At 40.2% G+C, this 22,532-nt stretch overlaps 1 protein-coding gene across 6 annotated transcripts in view; it reads left to right on the forward strand.

The window, feature by feature from the left end:
- The window catches only part of NTM (neurotrimin), a gene marked incomplete at both ends in the record, with an annotated part of 1,054,156 nt that overhangs the window by 591,833 nt on the left and 439,791 nt on the right, over positions 1-22,532 (forward strand). For all 6 annotated transcript variants that reach the window (XM_080696432.1, XM_080696433.1, XM_080696434.1 and 3 more), the window contains one exon: positions 881-965. In XM_080696432.1, the coding sequence (XP_080552558.1) occupies positions 881-965 (85 nt within the window). The remainder of the gene's footprint in view (positions 1-880; positions 966-22,532) is intronic.

Here is a 22,532-nt window from a genome sequence, read left to right on the forward strand (position 1 = left end):
GGGGCGGCCTCTGAGCGCGGCGTCCGCGCGGCTCCTGTGCCGGCTGCGCCTCGCCTTCCCCAGCTAGCCCGCGAGCGAGCCAGGGACCCGAGCTCCTGCTCCGCCGCCACCGCGGCCGCTGTCCGCGGAGACCGCCCAGATCGCGGGGTGCGGTGCGCGTCGGGCTCCGAGGAAGTTGACCCGGGCGGCTGCTGCAGGATCCCCGGGTCCGGATTGCACGAAGCCGGCTCCGCAGCCGGCCGCCTCGCACAACCCTCGCCGCCTTCTGCCAGCTTCGCTTGCATCTATTGTTACAGATTGTTTCTGGTGGCCAGCCTTTCTCCAAAACTTACAAAGAAAGTGTTGGATCTCCCCTTGTTGGAACTGAGGAATTGCAGACCACATCTGGGTAGCTGGATGAAATCCACCCCCATCCCCTTCTGGTACCAAAGTGCTTACTCCTCTCCAAAGTGCCATGTCTGAACTGTTAATGGGAAGAAGGGGCTCCTGAAAACGTGCACCTGCCTCGCGCTTCCCCTTTTCTCCTCCACCTTCCCCAGCCCGAGCAGCGCGCAGAAAGCCCCCTTTGGATGTCTTCCGCGGAAACTGGTTCTCCGAGGCTGGCAAGCTGAGGCTGGATTTGGGGGAGGAATATTAGACTTGGAGGAGTCTGCGCGCTTTTCTCCTCCCCACGCCTCCTGGTCGCCTTAGTTCACCGCTCAGTCCCGGTGTTCGCTCCCCACCCCACCCACTTCCTGTGCTCGCCCGGGGGGCGTTGTCCTGCCGCTGCCGGAGTTCTGGAAGTTGTGGCCATCGAGGATGGGGGTCTGTGGGTACCTGTTCCTGCCCTGGAAGTGCCTCGTGGTCGTGTCTCTCAGGCTGCTGTTCCTTGTACCCACAGGAGTGCCCGTGCGCAGCGGAGATGCCACCTTCCCCAAAGCTATGGACAACGTGACCGTCCGGCAGGGGGAGAGCGCCACCCTCAGGTAGGGAGCTGCCACTCTACGAGTTGATGATGATTTGTATGGGCTGGGGGTGAGGGGCAGGGGTGCAGGTGCGTGCGTTGGAGCATGCCCAAGCTTGCAGAGAGGTGGTTTTCCTGGGCTGCACGATTCACGGATGATTTTTTTTTTGGGGGGGGGCTGGGAATGTGACAGTCATAGGGAAATGTTCGGAGGTTCGGGTAGTGAGCTGTTTGCCCCAAACTGGCCTCCCTGGCTTAGGGATTTGGTAAGGGTTAGGGGTAGCTGTGCCAGAGTGTCGCTGAGATGGAGGGCAGTGGTCCTGGCAGCCTCCGAGCTTGAGGCTGGTGGCCATGGTGCCTGGGGACCTGGCTGAGTCTCAGCATGAATGGTCTTCTCCGAAGTTAATGAGTCCCATAGGAGGGGGCTGGCCTGGTGTGAATGCCCTCAGTCTGTCCATGCTGTGGGGGCATTGCCAGCCAGGGCTTCTGGACTCTGGCCGAGCCTCTGTATTGTTCTAGGCCTGACTGCCAAGGCTTTCCTGGGGTGTCTTCATGCCATGAGTTGGTGGGCAGAGATGCTTTCTCCTGTCCCAACGTGGCTTTCTGAGGCTGAAGCCATGGAGTCTGACTTGTCTGCGGAAAATGTCATTTAGTCTGTTGGATTGAGCTTTGTTCACACTCTCCCTCAAAGCAGTATGTGTCTAACTCATCCATGGAACAAAAACTAGGTTTCAATGTTGAGTTGGGTCCTGATTGGCTTCTGGGGTTAAGGCTTAGAGGAACTGTGAGAAGAAAAGCGTGTTGGCTATGCTTTGTGTAAAGTAGGGCAATTCTATCTCCCTGATTACCTTGCCGGCAGAAACACCAACTCCATTTCCAGTGCTGACAAACCGTACCACTCACAGGAAGGCAACTTAATGATTGCAAGTAGAGATTTTATGCTCTGGAATTTTTAAGAGTCAGCATGAGACAGAAGTTAAAATGCTTCATGGAGTGACTTCCTTGCCCCTCTTTTGACTTAACATGACCTCTTTAATAAAGTTTTCCAAATTGGGCAATAGAACTAACCACAGGCAATATGACAATGTTACCATTCTTTTCTGGTAAGAAAAATCTTGGAAAGATGACATTAGTGATGGTGTACACTATCTTCTCCTCCCATGACTGTTCTAAGACCCAATTATTTGTGGACCGTATAATGTTCATAGCGTAGGAAATGTTGAGGCTGCTGGCAATACAGAGTTGAATTATCAGGACATTGTCAAGGGAAGTATGTGATTCAAGGAACCACACGAAGCTGAAAACATCTCTAGATCCTTTGTCTTTGGGGAGCTAAACTTCATGAGCCCCACTGAACTCCTAGTTACTCATGAATTTACGAAACCCACTCACCTCTTTTACTGAGCTCTTTAGGGACTACTTTGGACCAAGGTAAAACATCTAGCTGCCCCCTCTTCAAAATGATTATTTATCTGCTTTATAAAGGGGTTTCATGAGAATTGCAAATATGCAGTGATTTCAGAGTACTTAAATTGAAAACCAAAAATGAATCTCTAAAGCAATACAGCCAAGAAAATTTAATGTAACTCAGGATGTCTCCTTGGTCCCTAACCCTTGGCTGCAAGGAGGAGCTCTTCAGGGATAGAAATATAAACACCTTCAAAGGAAGAACATTTTAATAGAAATATGATTCCCCTCTCCCAAGAGATGGTGGGAGGTGGTCAGTGCTGTAGAGATTTGGAGGTAAATAAATTTTAAATGGGCTTTGTCAGTGAGTCTCCCATTATAGAAAAAACGAGGGAGGAGTAGAGTGACCACTATCTGGTCTCTAGAAGTAGCCCCAAAGCTCATGAGAATCAGGACTTTGTAGAGCGTTTGTCTTCAGCAGATCCTGAGCCCTGGGACAGGCTTAGGTGAGAAGCAACTTCTCCTTAAAATCGCATTACCAAGTGCTGTGTGCATGTATGTCACTGTCAACATGATTTACATTATGATGTGAGACTATAATGTACCAATGAAAGCATATTAAAATTAAAAAATAAAACCACATTATCATGCAATTTCTTTCTTTGTTTTTTCTTTTGTGCTTTCTTTTTTTTTTTTTTTTTTATACTGGAGGATCCCCTTTCCTGTCTCTTTCAGCCACTAATATTTGTTTGCATTTTTATATATGCTCCTCACAGAGTGGTTTTGTTTGAGTTTGGATGGAAAAATGAGGATATGTCTAGACCCTGGAATTGGCTCCAACCCTGCCACACATAAAAAGACCCTTCTGGAATATTCTCTGTCACTGTGCCAGCCTCAGAGACTAAATATTTTACTGGCATGCAGAAGAAAGACTCTTAAGATGGATGGAAGCCCACAGAGCAAGAGATTAGATGAGCTTGGGCCTGAGGAGTGCAATCATTGGCCATGGCCCTGACTTGGGATGGGAATTGGGCACCAGGTGTGATAGGTATGTGGGACACTCATGTCTCTCAGGATCATCCTATTCAGACTCTAATGCCCTAGAATGAGTTAAAGGTGCATTATTGGGAATGTACTTTGTGGAGTAGAAGGCTTGGATTATCAAATATAAGCTCTAAATTTTCTAATTCTATGTGCAGAAAGTCAACTAGGAATTTCAGGCTGTATTATGTTTGCATAAAAATGTCTAATTTACACATAACCTGATTCCAGGTTGCAACAATCTAGTGGTTCAGAGCTGTGGGTTGTTTAATTAAATAATTTAATGCTTTCATCGATGCTTTGAAATTATACATCATAGTGAGGGTCAAAATGATACAGAAATGCATGCACATGGTACTTGGTGTGTTCTTCCAGATCCCAACCTCCTACCCACTTCTCTCTGTACGTGTTTGTGAGATTGGTAGTGATACTTTCATATAGGGACATTATATTATTTGAACTACTTCCTTTATCAGCTCTCCTTTGCCCCCTCCCCATCTTCTACCCACTTTACTTTTTAGTGGTATATATAGAAGATAGTTCTTTTATTTCTCTCTCTTTCTTCCCTTCTTTCCATCTTTCCTTCCTATTCCAGCCCTGCTTTTCTTTTTTCTTTCTTTTTTTTTTCATAATCATGTGACCAAGCTACAAAACCTACAGCTCTGGAGGCCCTAGCACCTCTGCTGTGCCTGGAAGGCCACTGTAATACACCTTGCTGTGGGACTGTAGTTTTCTCCACAACCAGCAGAGGACTGTTCGCTCTAGTTCATTTCATTCTGCTTTGTTCACAGCAGCATCATTTTTTGAAGATATTTTTCTTTTTAACAGTCTCCAAAGAATAAGTGTTTCAGGAGCAGATTCTAATTTGTGGAATTTTTTAAAAAAATGTTTTACTTTATTCAATTAGCTCTAATGATATTTGTGGAGGTATTGAGAAAACTTTCACCTAACATGGCATTAACAGTCTGAAAAGAATTGCAAACAGTTTGCAATCTCTACTCTTTCTGCCCTCCGGCTGATATTCTGTTTGCATATTTTAAAGAAAGGTGAGGTTACCTCAAACAGAAGCTGCAATACTAAGACTATAAGTCAAGGTTTATTGCGTGCTCGCTATGTGTTAGGGAGTATCTAAAATGCCATACATAATATCTAACCCATCACTCAACTTCATGACATTGACATTTAACTCTAATAACACGCCATGATGTAGTTCATTTAATGTTTGTAATCTCTATTTGACACATGAGCAAAATTAGGTGTTAAGAATTAACATCACTTGATTAAGGTGCCATGGCTGGGAAGGTTTGAAGCTAGATTAGGAGGTGCTCCTAATAATAATGTTAATAGAATATAGAGTACCGTAAGTTATTGGTCAGATAATGTATTAAACATTTCATGCATACAGTAACATTCAGTCCTCAGAGTTCTGCAAAACATTTATTTATCCTCCATTTTACAGATGAGAAAGCTAAGGCCCAGAGAGGAGAATTTACCTAAAATCATGGAAAAATCAAGTAACAGGCTATAATATTGACTTGGGATTTCACTTTTTGACTTTGCACCAAGCATTCCTTCAACAAATTGAGACCCATTGAGTCCTGTGTTTCTTTAGTTCCTCAGTGGTACTTAATTTCTGCCTTCTCATTTTGGTGTGGAAACCATGTTTTGCATTGCTTTTTGCTTTCTCACTGTGGGCTAAGAGTAGATCTTCAGAGACAAAGATTACACCTCGTCATGCCACAAGCACTGGGTGCTGGGTGATGTTTACGGAATAAATGAATGAAAACAAAACAAAAATACTCCAGCTTATATTCCATTTAACTTCTTACCACATTTCTGTACCATCATATTTTACAATTCAACTGTGGTCAACCAACAAAGATTTATTGAGTGGTTCTTTCAGGAAGAGAGCTGATCAGGGTTTTTGGGCATGGAAACGAAGGAGGCCTTTTGCTCTCAAGGTATTTGGTCCAACTCTAAAAGCTAGGCTAAGAAGATCATCAGAGGATGAGGCTAGCTGGGCATTGTGGCTATATACCTGTAATCCCAGTACTTGGAGGCTAAGGCAGGAGAATCACAGTTATGAAACCAGATTTAGCAACTTAGTGAGACCCTATTTCCAAATAAAAAAAATTAAAAATGGGTTGGAAGTGTAGCTCTGAAGTAGAATGACCCTGGGTTCAATCCCCTGCACTCCCCACACAGACTATTTGAAGCCGAATATGCCTGTTAACACTTGGCAATCTCTGGTGTCTTGCACAGGGCGCAAGTGGGACATCCTCTTTTGGATTGGAAGCTTCCTGTAGGGAGACTTTCACTCACTGCTAGATAGAAGAACAGAGACATTGGTGAGCTGCTGCTGCTGAGAACTCCTATGATGGCCAACCCCATAGGTGTCATTTGTTTAGGGACTCTAAGTGTGGTCAAATCACTCAGTAATTTTGCTGAATATGTTCCATGTTTCAGAGTTTCCTCAAATAAAACAGTAACTAGGAATGTGAGTAGTTTCTTGGAAAAAATGAGTATCAGAGGCTGAAGTATACCTTCTGTCATGTGTCTAGACTGTAGGTTCTGTGACTGAATGATCTTGTTTTTCTGGGATGAGTTAAAAATAAAAGTTCTGAGAAATATACAAGAATAATGTTGAATTTTGATATGACAGCTCCATGGAATAATACAGAATATTGTGGTTTTGACACTTGAGAGGGCCTTGAGAGTCTCCCTGCATATTTTGGAAGTAGTAACACTTTGTACCTGTCATGCAAAGCACTTAGAATTTTATTTTATAAACAGATGAATTATTTTGGTCTCTGTAGCTACTCCAAGGCCAATTAAAAGCAGATCTTGCATTCTTTGGGTTTGTATCCCAATACTGACCACACCCAACTTGCTGTGTGGAATTTGCTATTGAAGTCTGAGTGACTGTCCTTCAATCTGTTGTAACCATTCTGGTCTTCTCTGTGTTCCTTGAACACAGACAACTTATTCCATCCACAGAACTTTTCCTTTCAGCATCCTAACACTTAGCAATATATTGGCCCCATATTGCCCCATAGTTGTTTCTTACTTTGGCCCATGCTCAAATCTCAAATGGAAACCCCCTCACTGAAGTCTTTGCTGATACTCAAACCAAAATAATCCCTTCACTTCTGCCAGTCTTATAGTAGCATACCACCCTAGATTTTTTTCTTCAGAATAATCATCTCTAGCTTGAGTTATCCCATTTGTTTATTTGATTATCTATATGTCCTCTCCCTTCCTCAGTCAGATTGCAAATTCCTTGAGAGTGAGTCTTTTCTTAATTCAACACTGTTTCACCAGTAACAGATATGTATGTGTGTATGTAGTGTGTGTGTGTATGTGTGTGTGTGTGTGTGTGTGTGTGTGTGTATTTGCTGCATGAATCAATATTCTAAATATATATAATTTATTCATCTGGCATCTTTCTGTCCAGCACACAGGTAGATGGTATAGGTTGTCCATTATTTGATAGCTGTACCATGACACATGTACTCTTCTTGCTAGGTGACCTCCCTGCACAACCCTCAAGCCTTTAAGAAATGCTATTCCTTGTCAATGTACTCACTCCCAGGTAGACCTAAGGGTAATTAGCCTTTACAATATATAGAGGAGCACAGAAAAGCAGTTTTCTGCCATCCTTCTTTTTATTTTAGAGTACCCCGGTGATGGTTGTCTCATGGTGGAACTATTGATTTATGTTTATAAAGCCACTCCTTTAGAATAACAATGCCACTCAAGAAGCATGTGCTGCACCAACTGCACTGTCTCCTCCCAGATTGACCACTGTGTGCTCACCTCAGGGGCTTGCCAGGTATCCAGCCGGTGGACTGGAGCTCTGAGGAGGCTAGACAGATGGGCTGTGGAGGGAGGCTCCTGGAAGCACACTGAGCCTGTTGAGCAGCCAAAAGCTAAAATGGGAAAGCTAAAAATGCAACAAATCATGGGGCAGGAGTAGCAGGAGTATGCCAGTTGTCTCAGAAGCCCAAAGTTGAATTTAGAGGGATGGTCCAGTTCCCTAGTACCCCACACTTACTCTATAGGTGCTTTGTGAAATGTTTCCAATTTTTCCTTTTTTAACTGGCAGATACAGTTAGCTGACATGTATTACCATGTTATCTCCTGAATGCTGTTTTTTTTGTCCTACACCAAAGCCTGCCCTCTCATGCGAACTCTGACTCCATATGGGACAACTGTGTTTCCTATATGAAGCACAGGTCCTGTGCTCAGCACATTACCAGCTGTGTTAGACAGCTCTTGGTTCCTATGACAAATACCTGAGAAAATAAACTTAGAAGAGGAAAGATTTATTTTGTCTTCCAGTTTTAGTCCATTGTAGAAACATCATGGCAGAATAGTATGGTAGAATAAAAATGCCAGCAACCATAGGGAGGGAGAAAGCAAGGATGAAGGTGAGGACCACATACAGTCCCCAAAGGCACACCCCCCGTGGCCTACTTTCTCCAAGTTGGCCCATTTCCTAAAGTGTGCACAACTTCCTAACAATGCCATCTAGTTATGAATCTATCAAGAGATTAATACATCGGTGAGGTTAGAACCTTTGAAATCCAGTCACTTTCTCCAAAACCTACCTCTGCATATTATTATCCCCTTGGGGCACTCTAGATCCAAACTCTACCTCCAGCAGAATCTCATTTAATCCACTTAGATTCTCCATGTGCAGATAAAATTGTTTTGTTTTGTTTTGTTTTTTTCTGGTTGTACAGATCAAGAAACCAATGCACACTGAGGCATGGCTACAGATGACAAGCCCAGAGGCTGGTGGAGTTTGGGACTCAAAATCACTTGTGTCTGACTTTTAGTCTGTCTCTTTTTGTACTAGGGTGCTCTTCTCATTCTGTCCCTCTTTTCTTTATTGCCAAGTCTCTCTCCTCCTGGAGACCCAGTGAATTTGGATGTTCTTATGTTGTTAGGCATAAAAAATTCCTTTTTTTTGAAGTGTTTCAGGAATGGGCCTAGGATTGGGCAGTTTCATGTAGTTTGTAGCATGGAGACAGAGAGACAGGGCCTGCCTCTAGAGGTCCCTCATAGATAATCCTTGGTCTGCTCGAGTTCATTCAGAGAAGACTTATTCCAGTTTTCGTTTCTATCAATTTTTGCCTCGTATATCATATTCCTTGAGTTAACAATTTCTTGAACATTTCCATGTATTTCTCTGGAATAAAATGCAGAACAAATCTATGTAAAAACATTTCTATGAGGATTCCATAAGTCAGTGCATTTGGATGTCACAACATTGGTTTGGAATGGATGGGAACTGGGCCTACATGTTTCCTTCGTTTTTAAAAATAATTTGGTACAAATAATAAGACCACTCATATCTCTACTGAGAATATTAAAAATACAGTATTTATTATAATAGTATATTTTTTCTTTTGGGTTAAAAATTACTACTTTGCCATTCTGTTTCTTTGTTAACAGGTTAATGGGCTCTCCCTATATAACAGATAACAAATAATAATAAATAATAATATCAATGTTATATAGATGGTCAATTAATAGTATTCTTAGGAAATCATTCGCTTTAGGATATAATTTCAAATTACATGTATGTGCTAAAGGGAGAAGGAGACAGAGAATTTTGATGGCAGTATAACTGGTGGAGATAAAGGTCTCCAACAACAGAGATCTTACTGATATAGCTAGCAGGAGTTATATTGCTAGAAAGGAAAAAGGTTGGGAGACAAGAATCTACTAACTCTGACTTAGGTGTGATGCCTTTGTGTGAGGGTGACAAATATTTTAATCAATACTTAAAGTGGATAATTATTATCTACCTAAAATGTTGTTTTAAGTTAAAATGAATTAATATATGCAGCTTAGTGTACAGTTATAACCTTTCTTTATATACTTAAAATCATGTACCCATACATATAAATGTTTACATGTGTTTATATGTATGTACAGAAATTTTCATTATAAATTGTTAAATACTCTTGTCAGTAAACTTTGAATAGACATACTGTGTTTTGCTTCTGAGAGATCCATAAAGAGAGAGATCTCCTTTTTGCCCATCTCTAATTGCAGGATGTTTTTGTTTGTTCATTTGGTGCTTTCTTTTGCACATCTATATAGGTTCTAGGGATCTTCTTCAGTCCAAGTGAGTTCCTAGAGATATTTCATTTTTGAGAGGAAGTGAGAAAAATGTATTTCTTCATTTTTCCTATCAAGATTGTTGCATAGCAAGTTGTGACAGTTCATGGCTCAGAAGATGAATTTCCCACCAGATAAAGCCATCCAGAATGTTCTGTGGAATAGGTCATCACGAATTTTGGGGTGGGAACTGGGAGAGGGCACAAATGCTATGTGCATGTATGCCTTTATCACCCTTATCTTCATTACTATATATGATTACAGTGTACCACTTAAACAAAGAGAAAGATAATTCATATACAGATTTAGGGCTTGAGGGCTGATTGTTTTCTTTGATAATTCCACTTATATCTGTTGGCAAAACAGTGGTTGGATTACCAACTCCTGGGGTTATTGAGGACCTTCCATCTTTAATGTTCTATAGTTGTGAGTTTTCCCTATTTTTCACATCTCTTGACCATTTGGAGCAAGTCCAGAGCTTGCATGGTGGTAGTGAATATAGAGAAATAAGTCACTGTGCTTGGTAATTTCTCTCCTGGGCAAGTCTGGGGTCAGACCAGTGCCTTTGGCATAGAAACATCTCAGAATTCAAAGATGAGAACACGAGTCCTTTCCACTTTAATCTAATGACAAAGGGCCTAAATTAGTTTAAGTGTACTGACCTCTTATGTACAGCAGTCTCAGTATTTCATGTTAGGTTTTTCTCAGAATCGTTTATTCAGATGGTTGAATTATTTGGCTGTTTTTGAGTGTGTTTGGCCAACTTGCTGTCTTGTCAGAGTGAAATGTTTTGGCTTAGAAAGCTTTTGGAGGGTTAGATTTGTCTTATAAAATGAACATTTGAATTAATATTACCATCTTGCTGGTGTATTTTTAAAAAATAATAGAATTTTTAATGAAAACTGCATCAACCAGCCGACTGATGGAACATTATCAAACTGAAATGAACCTTCAGCCAAAGCTTTGTTGTCCCAGGGAGGCAGAGGAAGATGTGTTTGTCTGAAAATAATTTCTTGATCTTCTCTGGCTTTCAGACAGGCTATAATGTAGAAGATGAGTGGAAAAATGCTCTTGTACAGAATAATCATCATTGGACAAATTTATTCATCAGGAAAGCTCAAACTAAAACAATTCTATCCCATCAAAACCTATGGAGTAACAAAGAATATATACAAATTATTTTAATTTAGTGCAATTGTTACACATGAACATTGCACATAGAAGTATTGTAGTGTTATGAATTGAATTGTGTCCTTTCTCTTCACCCATTTCCCCCAAAATTGATGTCCTAACCTCACATATCTTATAATGTGACTTTATTTGGAAATAGGCTCATTGCAGATACATTGATTATAAATATCCCTTATCTAAAATGTTTGAGATTTGTGTTTCATATTTTTTATTTTTTCAGATTTTGAAGTAATTGCATATACACAATGATGTATTTGGGAATAAAACCCAAATCTAAACATGGAATTCCTTTATGTTTCATATATGTTTTATATCCATGTCTTGAAGATAAATTTGTAAACTCTCTTTTAATAATTTTGCATTTGAAACCAAGCTACACGGCATAATAGTTTGGAACTAGAATGCCTCCTAGCCCTCATGGAAACAAGGGAGCAATGTTGGAAGGGGGCTTGGTCGAAACCTCAGGTAGTAGATAAATAATCAATTGTAATGAATTTATCTGGGTGGTTGCCTGGGCTGGTAAAGATCAGTCCCTGGGGTTGTTGCCTTGAAAATTATATATGGTTTCTCCTACTCTTGCTTGCTAGCTCTCTCTTTCTTCAGGCCTCTGTGATGTGAAGAACAGAACCCATGAACTATCTCACTCTCCATTTTCCATCTCTATGCCAGAAATCTGTGCTTTCTGGCCTCATAAGGACTGAACCCCCAAATCCCCAAGGAAATCATGAGAAAATAAACCTTCCTTCCTCTAAGTTGTGTGGTCAGTTGTTTAGTATACAGTGGTGAGAATGCTGACTAAGACACATGTTGTGGAATTTTCCATTTGTAGTATCATGTAGGCACTCAAAAGTTGTATTATAGGAGGAACTATAGATGAAGAAGGAGATAGTATAGATGAACAAATAAGGCGCCTGAGGAGATGGGAGGGGAGAAGAGAGAAGTTCTTTATTATTCGTGATGTATATTAATAAAGATATCAATGTCAATCACTAAGCCAAATATGAGAAGGAGGAAATGGGGGAGGGAATTAGGTAAAGGCTAATTGGGCGATGTATGCATGTATGCCTCTACCATCTTATACATTATTAAGATGTATGACTACAATGCCCTAACAAAAACTTAAAAAAGAAAAGAAAAATTGTTACATAAATTTATATGAAGGTAAAAATCTTATGAATTACACATAAGAATTCTTATTTATAATATGGCAATATAAATAATTATATTGCTTAGATACATAGCAATATAGACATGATTCTAATCTATATCTGGTATCTTTTATGAAGTAGAGCTGTCTATACTACATTATTAAATTTTGTTTTGAAAATAAGAAACCTATCTTCTCTAGTAAAAATTTTACTTGATGGTAGGGAAAAAGTTGAAATTTGGAATTTTTGATTAGTGGCACTCAATCTGCAATATAATTAAGATGAAGTCATACTAGAATATGGTGGACCCATAGACCAATATAGGTAGTACTCTTATAACAGAATGACCAAGTAGAGACCTGGAGGAAGTTATGTGACAATGACAGCAGAGTCTAGAGTGATGCCACAGGAAGCAAATACATCCAGAGATAGCCAGCAAACAGCTGAAAGTGAGCCAGAGCCAGGGAGAGACTCTTCCTTGCAGGTTTCAGGGAGAATGTAGCTCTGCTAACACTGTTATTTTAGCCTACAGAACTGTGACATTGAAATTTCTGTGGTTTAAAACTATCCACAGTTCTGGGATTCTATTACAACAACCAAGGAAACTGGTACATTTGAGCATCATCAAGAACAAATTTTGATAAGTAACAATAATTTCAGGTAAAAGACTAAAAAAAGCCCAGTTATACCACCCAGTCCCCAACCAAAACATGAGATGGCAGTCCATGAAGCAGATGTCTAGGCTTGGAATGTGCTTGGGACAATCATCATTTCCCAGGCACGACTCCAGCCTCTCCATTGCAAATGCTAAAAAGGCTAATCAGGTTAGATGTGTAATAAGAAAAGCTTTCCTTCTTTCTCCTATGAGATGACTAGAACATACCCTAATGTATCTTCTCGGGTATTTCAGGCATCACAGAAGTCCAAGATGCCCTCCATCCCAAGTCATGTAGCATCTTCCAGATTCTAATACCCAAGTATCAGACTCAGTTGTAAACCTCTTCATATCTAAAACTTTCTGCTTTTTGGACTTCAGGACCTGTTGCCAGCAAAAATAGTGTGTGTGTGTGTGTGTGTGTGTATTACTAGGGATTGAACTTGGTGGCATTCTACCTCTGAGCTAATCTTTACTTCTTATTTTTAACAAAAATAGCTAATCTTTTTCATTTTTTGACTTTGAAACAGGGCCTCACCAAGTTACTGTGCACTGGCCTTGAACCTATGATCCTCCTTGTCCCAGCCCCCCAAGTACTGGGATCACAGATGTGCTCCACTTCACCTGGAACCAGCAAAATCTTTATGGCCCCAGTCTATTTGTTCAATATTTTCATTATTTTTTCTCAAGCTAAAATCTGTTTCTTGGATTATTTGATCTTCTAGAAACATCTTCACAGTGGATTTTTTTTCTTATACATGGCTTATCAGGAGGCCTGAAAGTTGGATAGACGTTCTCTTTAATACATATCGAGACTTCTGAATATTTCTTTATGTTTCTGAAAATCTCCAGGGATGGAGGAGCACTTGGTGTGAGGCCCTATTTCCCGCTGCCTTTCCTTGCTGTAGTCAGGACTCTATCCTGAGCATGTTCCCTCACAACAGGCCCCCATGTTTTCTATCCTGCTGTTAACTCAGAGCCTCCTTTTATACTGTGTTTCAGTCAGCATTCTCACTGCTGTGACCAAAATGCATGGCAGCACACCTTAGAGGAAAAAAATGTATTCGTAGACTTTAGAGTTCTGGAGGTTTCAGACCACGGTAGGCTGGATCTTATCTGCAGAGTTCAGAACATGGCAGGAAGCAGAGAAAAAGAGAGGAAGGGGTTCAAGACTACAGCTCCAAAGAGCAGCCCTCTCAGCTATGCCCATTTACCTACATTATCACCCAACAAGTACATTCAAATTATAAATCCACCAATGACTTTATCCACTGATGAAATTAGAACCTTCATGAATAAATTGTTTCTTCTCTGAACATTTTTGCTTTGCCAATATGTGAACTTTTCCAATATATAACATACTGAAATGATATTTTGAGTGGGTGCCTTCCAACTAGTGCTCTTGACACTGGTTTCATTAGATCCACCACCAGCCAACTTTCTTTCTTTTTTTTTTTTTTTTCATTCACTCCCAGTCTAAGGAACTGGCACCACTGTCCAGCTAGTTGTTTAGCTCAAATCCTAGCAGATATTTCTGTGCTGCATAAAATCCATAAATAAATCCAGTTTGTCTTCATTATAAAGGAATAACCTAAATTGCACCACTTTTCATAATCTTGAGCCCTGTGGTCCAAGACACCATCCTCTCTTTCCTGGAATACCCCAACAACATCTTAACTAATTTTTTTTGTCTCCAGCCCTTCTCTTTCAGAGTCCATTTTCCATCTGGTAGTCCTAGTTGTCATTTAAAGACACAAGCTAAGTTGCATGACTCTCTGTTCAAACCCCTAGTGGCTAGGTATGGTGGCAAATGCCTGTACTCCCATTACTTAGGAGGCTGATACAGGAGGATTGCAGGTTTGAAGCTAGCCTCAGCAACTTAAACTGTCAGCAACTTAGTGAGATGAAACTCTGTTTCAAAATAAAAAATAAAAACAGTAGGAAATGTACTTGGAAATCAAATGGTTCTGAGTTTAATTCTTAGTATCACACCAAACCAACCAAACAAAAACAAACAAATAATAATCTAACTGTAGCTTCCACTTATGCTCAGCATGCAACCAAACACATTGCTGGCACATAAAGTTTTATAATCACCTGGTGTCTGCCCATCCCTCCCAGCATGGCTGCCTCACCCATATGGATGCTGCACATTGGGTCTCCCATTTCTTCTTCTGAAATATCTGTGACTGGTCCCCTCATGGAATGCATGTTTGCTTCATTATCTAATCTTCAAGGAAGGCTTTCCAGACTGTGCTGTTTGAAATAGCCATGCCCCAGCTTCACATCACTCTATCCCCCTACCTAGCTGTAATTTTCTTCACAGCCCTTACCACTTAGAAAAGTCTGTTATTTATTTATCTGTTACGTATTTATTGCCTCTTACCCTAAAATGTAAGATTCACCAGGCCACTGAGTTTATTGCTCTCATTTATAGTGACTAAATTACTGCCTGGAACATGGGATATATTAACGGATATTTGTTGAGTGAATGAAACATTTATTAGGAATAATAGTAGGCTATTAACAGGGAAAATTGTTTATCTTTTACTAGAAAGAGAGAACTCTGGTCTGTTTCTGTACTGACATGGGTTTGGCTGTTATTAAACCGTGTGCAATGGCAATAGCAGGGGTGAGAACACATGCTGGGTTTGCTTCTAGGCCAGAGAGCGGAGTGAGGAGGGAATCACTGGGGCAGTGTGACACACTTCATAAAGACTGCATGTGTGGAATCTAAAGGGCCTTTAAATATCCACTTTTACAAGGAGTTTTATAGAAAATCTAATAAACACTGGAAAATAAGGATTAGGTTCTAGCCCAAGGCCTAAAACTTGGGGGAGGAGGGAAGGAAGTGGCAGTTAGACAGCAATTGGGCTGTGAGCCTGAAATTTAACAAATTTCACTATGTCCATTATCTTATTTGAAGCTTTATTAAGTGAGTCCTACCTTAGGGGACTGTAGAGTATAATGGGGAAGCTTAGAATCTCAAGCCAGACCCCTCCCTGAATACAAATCCTGGTCTAGTCATTCAGGTGTGTGGCTTGAAGAACACTGATTTATCTTATTGTGCCCCAATTTACTATTATTTGAGGGGACCAATAATAGGGATACTGATCAGGCAATGAAGTGTGAAGTGCCTAGAATGGTGCCTGACACTTCATACATGCCCAGTACAATAGATACGGCCATGGAAAGGAAGGGCCCAGCATGAGCTATATCTGCTGCTGCCGTGTTTTAGTCAGCAGTTTAGTTGCTGTGACCAAAATACATAACAAACACAACCTAGAGGAGGAAGGGCTCATTGGGGCTCATGATTTCAGAGGTACAGTCTAAAGTTGGCTGACTCCAGGATGAACATCATAGCTGCATGGCATGGCAGAAGAAAGCTGAGCTTAACTCAATGTTGGCAGGAGGCAGAGAGAAAGAGAGGGAGGAAGTGACCAGAGGCAAATATGTTCTCTTGGGTGTTCGTCAGCCAAGCCCTACTTGCCTGAGTTACCACCCAGTAAATCCATTCAAGTCGTCATCATCATCATCATCATCATCATCATCATCATCATCACCATTGGTATTGGGGATTGACCTCAGGGGCATTCTACTTCTGAGCTACCTATATCCCCAGACCTATTTTATGTTTTATTTTGAAATAGTGTCTTGCTAGGTTTCTGGGAGTCTCACTATGTTGCTGAGGCTGTCCATGAACCCGTGGTCCTCGTCTTAGCCTCTCAAGTACTGAGACTACAGGTATGGACCAACATGCCTGGTTTCATTCAAATTATTAATCCTTCAGTGGATTTATCCATTGATGAAATTACACTTCTGATTCATTTATTTCATCTTGATATATTTTTACATTGCTTAGTACATGAGTGTTTCCATGGGACATTCTATATTTTGAACTGTTACACTGGGGTAAATGAAAGTGCTTCGCATGCTGTGATCCTGGGAGTCTTGTGTACAGAGCCCGGGAAGTGGAACACTGTGGCTGAGCCTGACACTCGGCATTCTGGAACTGAATGAACAACTTGATGGTGGGATGGTTTTTGAAAAGTCTCAACAAGGTCCATTGTTTTACAATGGGACTAATGGTCTAGGGTCCAGGTGATCTGGGTTTGGTTCTGATTCTCTTAGTTCATCATGGGAGTCTTCTTGTCAGGCTTCAATCTTTCTTCTTCTGTAAGGATAAGAGGGATATGAACCATCCTGCTTGGTTCAGTTCTTTACTTTTGAGGAAGATATTTCTAGCTGTTCAAGCCACATATGGACTGTTCATTTTCCTTCCTGGGAACAGAAGTCAGTTGCATTTCCCTGCTTCTCCTGGATGTAGGTATGGCCATGTGACAGTTCTACCCAAAGGAATATGAGCAAGAGTTATGTGTAGATTGATCCATAAAAACCTCCCTTGTGAGATTCATCATGCTCTTTCTCCTTATGCCATCTGGATGTTGATGTCCAAAATTACCTTGGAAACCTGCATCCTCTGTGGCAGATGCTCCATCAGCCAAGTCCCTGAACACTCAGCTAGGAATGTGCAGAGTAGGATCCCAACCCACCAAACCAGCTGACCCAGAAACTCCTTAGATTACTACATAAAGGAAAAGGAAAATATAAACTCATATTTAGGCTTCTGAGATTGTGGAGTTCATTTGTCATAGTAGCTCTCTTTATTTTATCTAATTCAACATTCTGCTATTATAATTCAAATTTTCAAATTTCAACTGCCTAGAAATATACAGATGTGTGTTTTTATTCCAAACTTGAGCACTTATTAAAATTTCTTGGCAAGCTTTTCGGTGATTTTTGCATGTGTCTGAAAGTGAGAGCCATGGCCTTTTCAAACGGAAGCCTCAAATGTTTGATTTTCAGTTGCTTGACTCTTTACATCTCTGGACCAAGTAAAATGTCTGCTTCACTCGGCAAGTCTGTGAAAACCAGTGACAAAGAAAAGTTTTACCTTGAAGCAAATTAGCACATGTCCGTAATGGAGATAACCAAGACATACTATAATTAGGGAGAATACCTTTTAGATGACAAATTGCTCATTAATGGCTTCAGGTTTCTTATTTAGTGTAACCTTTTGTGCTAGAGATGTTCTAACACTCGCTGTTTTCACTGACACCCAGTAAGGAGACAGATGGGATGATTTACAGGCTTGTTCCTAAAAATGTTGAAGAGAAATGAGAGAAAATCACTGTTGGAGGTCAGGTATTGAAGAGCAACCAGGTGCTGGGATGGTTTCAGGTGAATCTGAGTAAAGAAGAAAGGCAGAAAGGCTGTGTGGGAAAGGGGGGCCAAGGTGGAAAGGCAGAGTCCTGCCTGGGAACTGTCAGGAAGAGTGGTAACCTACAGAGCTGTTCAGACTGAAGGTAGTACTCTTCCAAGATTTCATAATAAAGGGTCATGGATCTTGTCTTACTTTCACTGATTCCTCAGCATGCTACATAGCATGCAGCACATAGTAGGGCCTTGATGTATCCTTGGAGAAGAAATAGTGGCGTATTGCTTCTGGAGCACTTACTGTACATCTGCTATGAGCCAGGCACTGTTCTAGGTACTCGGTACATCTCTAATGAACAATGTTTTAACATGATGAAGGTCAGTATTGCAAATTTCATGCATTGGAAAAACAGATTTTTCCCCCAGAGTGCAACTTGGTCAGGACAATTGAGATTAGGGGCCCTTCCTGTAGTTAATGGATTCGTTCACTAGAACCCCTGGTTGGATAAAGAAAGTGTTAATTGTGTTTTGCTCAGTTTTTCAGTCACCTCAGCAATCCTGAGTACACACAAAATGTACAACTGTACTTAGCAGGAGCCAGCTGTCAGTAAAAAAAATAAGTAAACAAATAAACATTGCATTGTTTGGTTAAATTATTGACAGAAAGCCAAAAATGGGAATAGGGACAGTGTACCTAGTGTGCAGGGAGGGGCAGGGGATATATGTTTCTTAGGACTATGAACAATGGAGGAGAGCCCTTCAAAGATCCATGGGAAGGATGGCTGGACAGAATGATGCACAAGTTTAGTGACAAATAAGACAAGAGCAAGACCAGGCAAAGGGAGTCGTGATACTGTTTGGTCTTGAAGAAGGATCAAAACAGTAAAATAGGAGGCTGAGACTAGATAAGAGTAAGATGTTCTGGTGAGCTGTTCCACAGGAAAATGACTATAAATGACAGTCACCTATTTTATATTTCAAAAAGATAGAAGAAGGCAGGTATGGTGTTGCACACCTGTATTCCTAGTACTTGGGAGGCCAAGACAGAAGAATTACATATTTGAAGCCAGCCTCAGCAACTTAAAGAGGTCCCTCAGCAACTTAGTAAGACTCCGTTTCCAAATAAAAAGGTAAAATTGTGTGCAGCTCAGAGCTAGAATGCCCCTGAGTTCAATCTCTAGTACCTCTACCCACCTCCCAAAATAGAAAAAAGTATTTTGAAAGTTTAAGCCAGAAAGAAATAACAAATATTTGAGAATAAAATATCTAACCTTTTTAAAATATTACACAATGTGTAGGTGTACCAAAACATCTCATTACTTTATTAATATGCATAATTTTTGTTTGTATGCATTTACTCAAAAGTAAATTTAATTTAAATAAAGAAAAGCAAGATGAGCTTGAGTGTCTGTTAGACCATTATAACATGGATATTAAGGAGCAAATAATGATAGAAGCCTAGATTTTAGGAAGTGAGAATTCAATAATAATACCATGAAAAGATCCCCATACCTGTTTCAGTTTTATTTGCACTGTGTAGACACCTGAGAGCTAACCTATGGGTACCGTCCCAGCTGTCACATCTTTGTGGTCTTGTAATATCCTGTGTCTGATGTCTTCCCCAACATACACAGCTCTAGACAGGAGGGTCTAGAGTTTTCCAAGTAAAATGTTATCCCTATTGGGTCCACGATTCTTTGTCATTGTTGTGGATCACGTCTGAAAAATATAAATACTTAAAATATGCATAATATCCAATTTGAGCTTTTACCTGTTTCCATTTCCAAATATTCCTTTGTGAAATCAAGCCAGAATTTTATGATCATGTGTGTACGTGCGTGTATGTATAAGAAGGCACATATTTGGAATTAATGGACTCATAGAAATCAGAGATGGATTAGGCCTAATGAGCTGTTCAGAAGAATTATTTAGCACATATTTCATATCTGTATTCAGTAATCAAACCACATACTGTGTATGCAAAGAAAGTGAAGTTTTTACCTTTTTTTCAGTCCTTGGATCATCTCCACTAATGTCTGAAAATTTAACATTGCACCCCTTGAGCATTTTATACCAACTTTATTAGGCATTCAGGTTGACATTTTCCTGCCTCTGGGGTTACCTTTGGTATTGAAAAAGTAGTTTCTTTGCTAGTTATCATTAATATATAATTAGCAGTTGGTATTGGGCTTCAAGGGCCATATCAGGATGCTGGATTGACTGCACAGGATGTTGTGGGAGTTGTCTGATAAAAGCCCCCACTCTTCTCTTCACTTCCTATAAATTTTTGGTAAAGTCCTGACATTCAGAATGTAGTGATTAGAAGACATGGGGAATTAAGATAAACTGAGTTGTGTGTGTGTGTGTGTGTGTGTGTGTGTGTGTGTGTGTGTGTGTGAATGTGTACATATACATTATTCAAATATATTTTAATTTTTATCCACAGCAAATAATTCTCCTGATGCTTCCTCTTTTCATGCAAGGTATATGAAACCTTCCTCTGGGTATTCATGTACATTTCTGTGTTGCTTCTCTGCTCATACGGTTTCCTTAAGCACACATTTTCAACGGATCTCAAAATCCTATTCATAGCATGGGTTTTCCTATAAACTAATAGGAAGAAGAGACAAAGAGGTAGGATACTTGATAGTGCATAATTTTGCTGGGAGAATGATTAAGATTTTGACCCTTAACTGAGACTCTTCGTGTGCCTCCCAGGGAACATGGAGATCAATTTACACACAGTCAGATTCAAGTAGCCAAGTGTCTACACTGTACCATAGTTAAATGCAATTACATAAGTACTTATCCAAACATATGTGACCAACTCATATAAGTCTACATATAACATGTTAATTGATAGCATATTCTGTAGTAGACAAACATGGACAGTGATGTTGGTACAAATGTAAGTTGAAATTTATATTGAGCTGTGAAATTATTACCGTAATTCTCCTAAGTTTTTATTTCCTTATGTGTGATGATGGGCCAAATAATATAATAGTATCTCCTTCTTCACAGTTTGCTTTTGGTAGTGTCACCCAGGGTCAACCATGTTTTGAATATATTAAATAGAAAATTCCATGAATAATTTATAAATATTAACTTTCATGCAATTCTGAGTACTGTGATGAAATTTCTTAGCAACCCTCTCCATCTCACTCAGATGTGAATCATCCCTTTGCCTAGTGTATCCACACTGTATACCCTACCTGAGAATTAATCATGTAGGAAGTCTTTGGTTATCAGCTATCACAGGGCTTTTGTTCAAGTAACTTAATAATGGCCCAAAGCACAAAAGTAGTGGTACTGATAATTCAGATATGCCAAAGAGATGCCATGAAGTATTATTACATATCATTATCAGAAAAAGAGTGCCAGGCATGGTGGCCTATGCTTATAATCCCAGCTTTTGGGAGACTGAGATAGAAGGATTGAGGTTCTAGGACAGCCTCAGCTACTTGGTGAGGCCCTTTGCAACTCAGTGAGAACTTGTTTCAAAATAAAAAATAAAAAACAGGGCTGAGGGTGGAGCTTGAATGTAGAATGCCCCTGGGTTCCATCCCTAGTACCCACACACACAAAAAAGAGTAAGCACAGTACAATAAGAAGATATTTTAAGAGAGAGGAAGAGAGACCGCATTCACCTAACTTTCATTAAAGCATATTATTATGAATGTTCTATTTTATTATTGTTCATTATTTCATCTTCTATTTTACCTATTTTATAAATAAAACTTTACCATTGATATTTATGCATAGGATAAAAACATAGTTTACATAGGATTCAGTACTATCTGCAGTTTTATATTCTGTAGTTTTATATAGTTGGAATCCTGGAACAAATTCTCCAAGGATAAAGTGGACTACTCTACCTTAGCATCTTCCTGGAAGAACTGTTGTAATAATAATAATAATAATAATAATAATAATAACAACAATAATAACAATAATAATGACAGCAACAAAAACCATCATCATCATCATTTAATGAAAATCTATTCACTTTATAAAAAGCACTTTTAATTGGTTAGCTCATTTAATAACCAAAATTATTCATAACGATCACATAAGATTTACATAAGAATTGTACCTGGTTTAATTCAGGTATTAAACATATCATTTTGCATTTTTAATACATTAAGCTGTCAAAAACAGAGGCTGAATTATTTTGCACAGGTGGAAGAGATGGAAGGTAGATTCTCCCATCTCTATCGTGGCTTTACTAGAATTCTCAGACACAAACCTTTCCCATCGTCTTTCCCCTGGGTGGTTCTACTGCAAACCTGCCCTTCTGGTGCTTGGACACGTGCTTCTCTGTGGCTTGCTTGACCTGTGAGTTTTCCACACCCTTTTCCCCCAAGTCTTTTCTCTCTCCCAGTGCAGACTCAAGTACATTGAAAATCTCAAATTAGCATAAGGCTCACTTTTCCTTGAAATTTCCCATTGGAACACACCTCTTCTCTCACATTCTTATACTTTATTGTTTATAATGGTTCAGTCATTGATTCGGGAAATAATTTTTCCAGCATCTGCTAATTTTTATTCTACTAGCAGGGAGACCTAGAAGAAAAGATCTGTGGTTCAGGATACAGTGCAAGGTAGGAAGGAGCCAGAGAAAAGCAAGCTGACAAGGACACCGGAAAGAGGCAGTCTTATTGGATGTGGCTGGAGTGACCGCTCTAAGCAGAGCCTCTGAGCGGCTGTGATGGGTGGTGAGGCAGCCTGTGCACATGCGGGCAGGGGATGCTCCAGGCAGCTAAGTGGGCTGAGGCTTTCTTGGCTTGGACAGACAGGA

Source organism: Muscardinus avellanarius (assembly GCF_963383645.1).
Source record: "Muscardinus avellanarius genome assembly, chromosome: 1".
Classification (NCBI taxonomy): Eukaryota; Metazoa; Chordata; class Mammalia; order Rodentia; family Gliridae; genus Muscardinus; species Muscardinus avellanarius.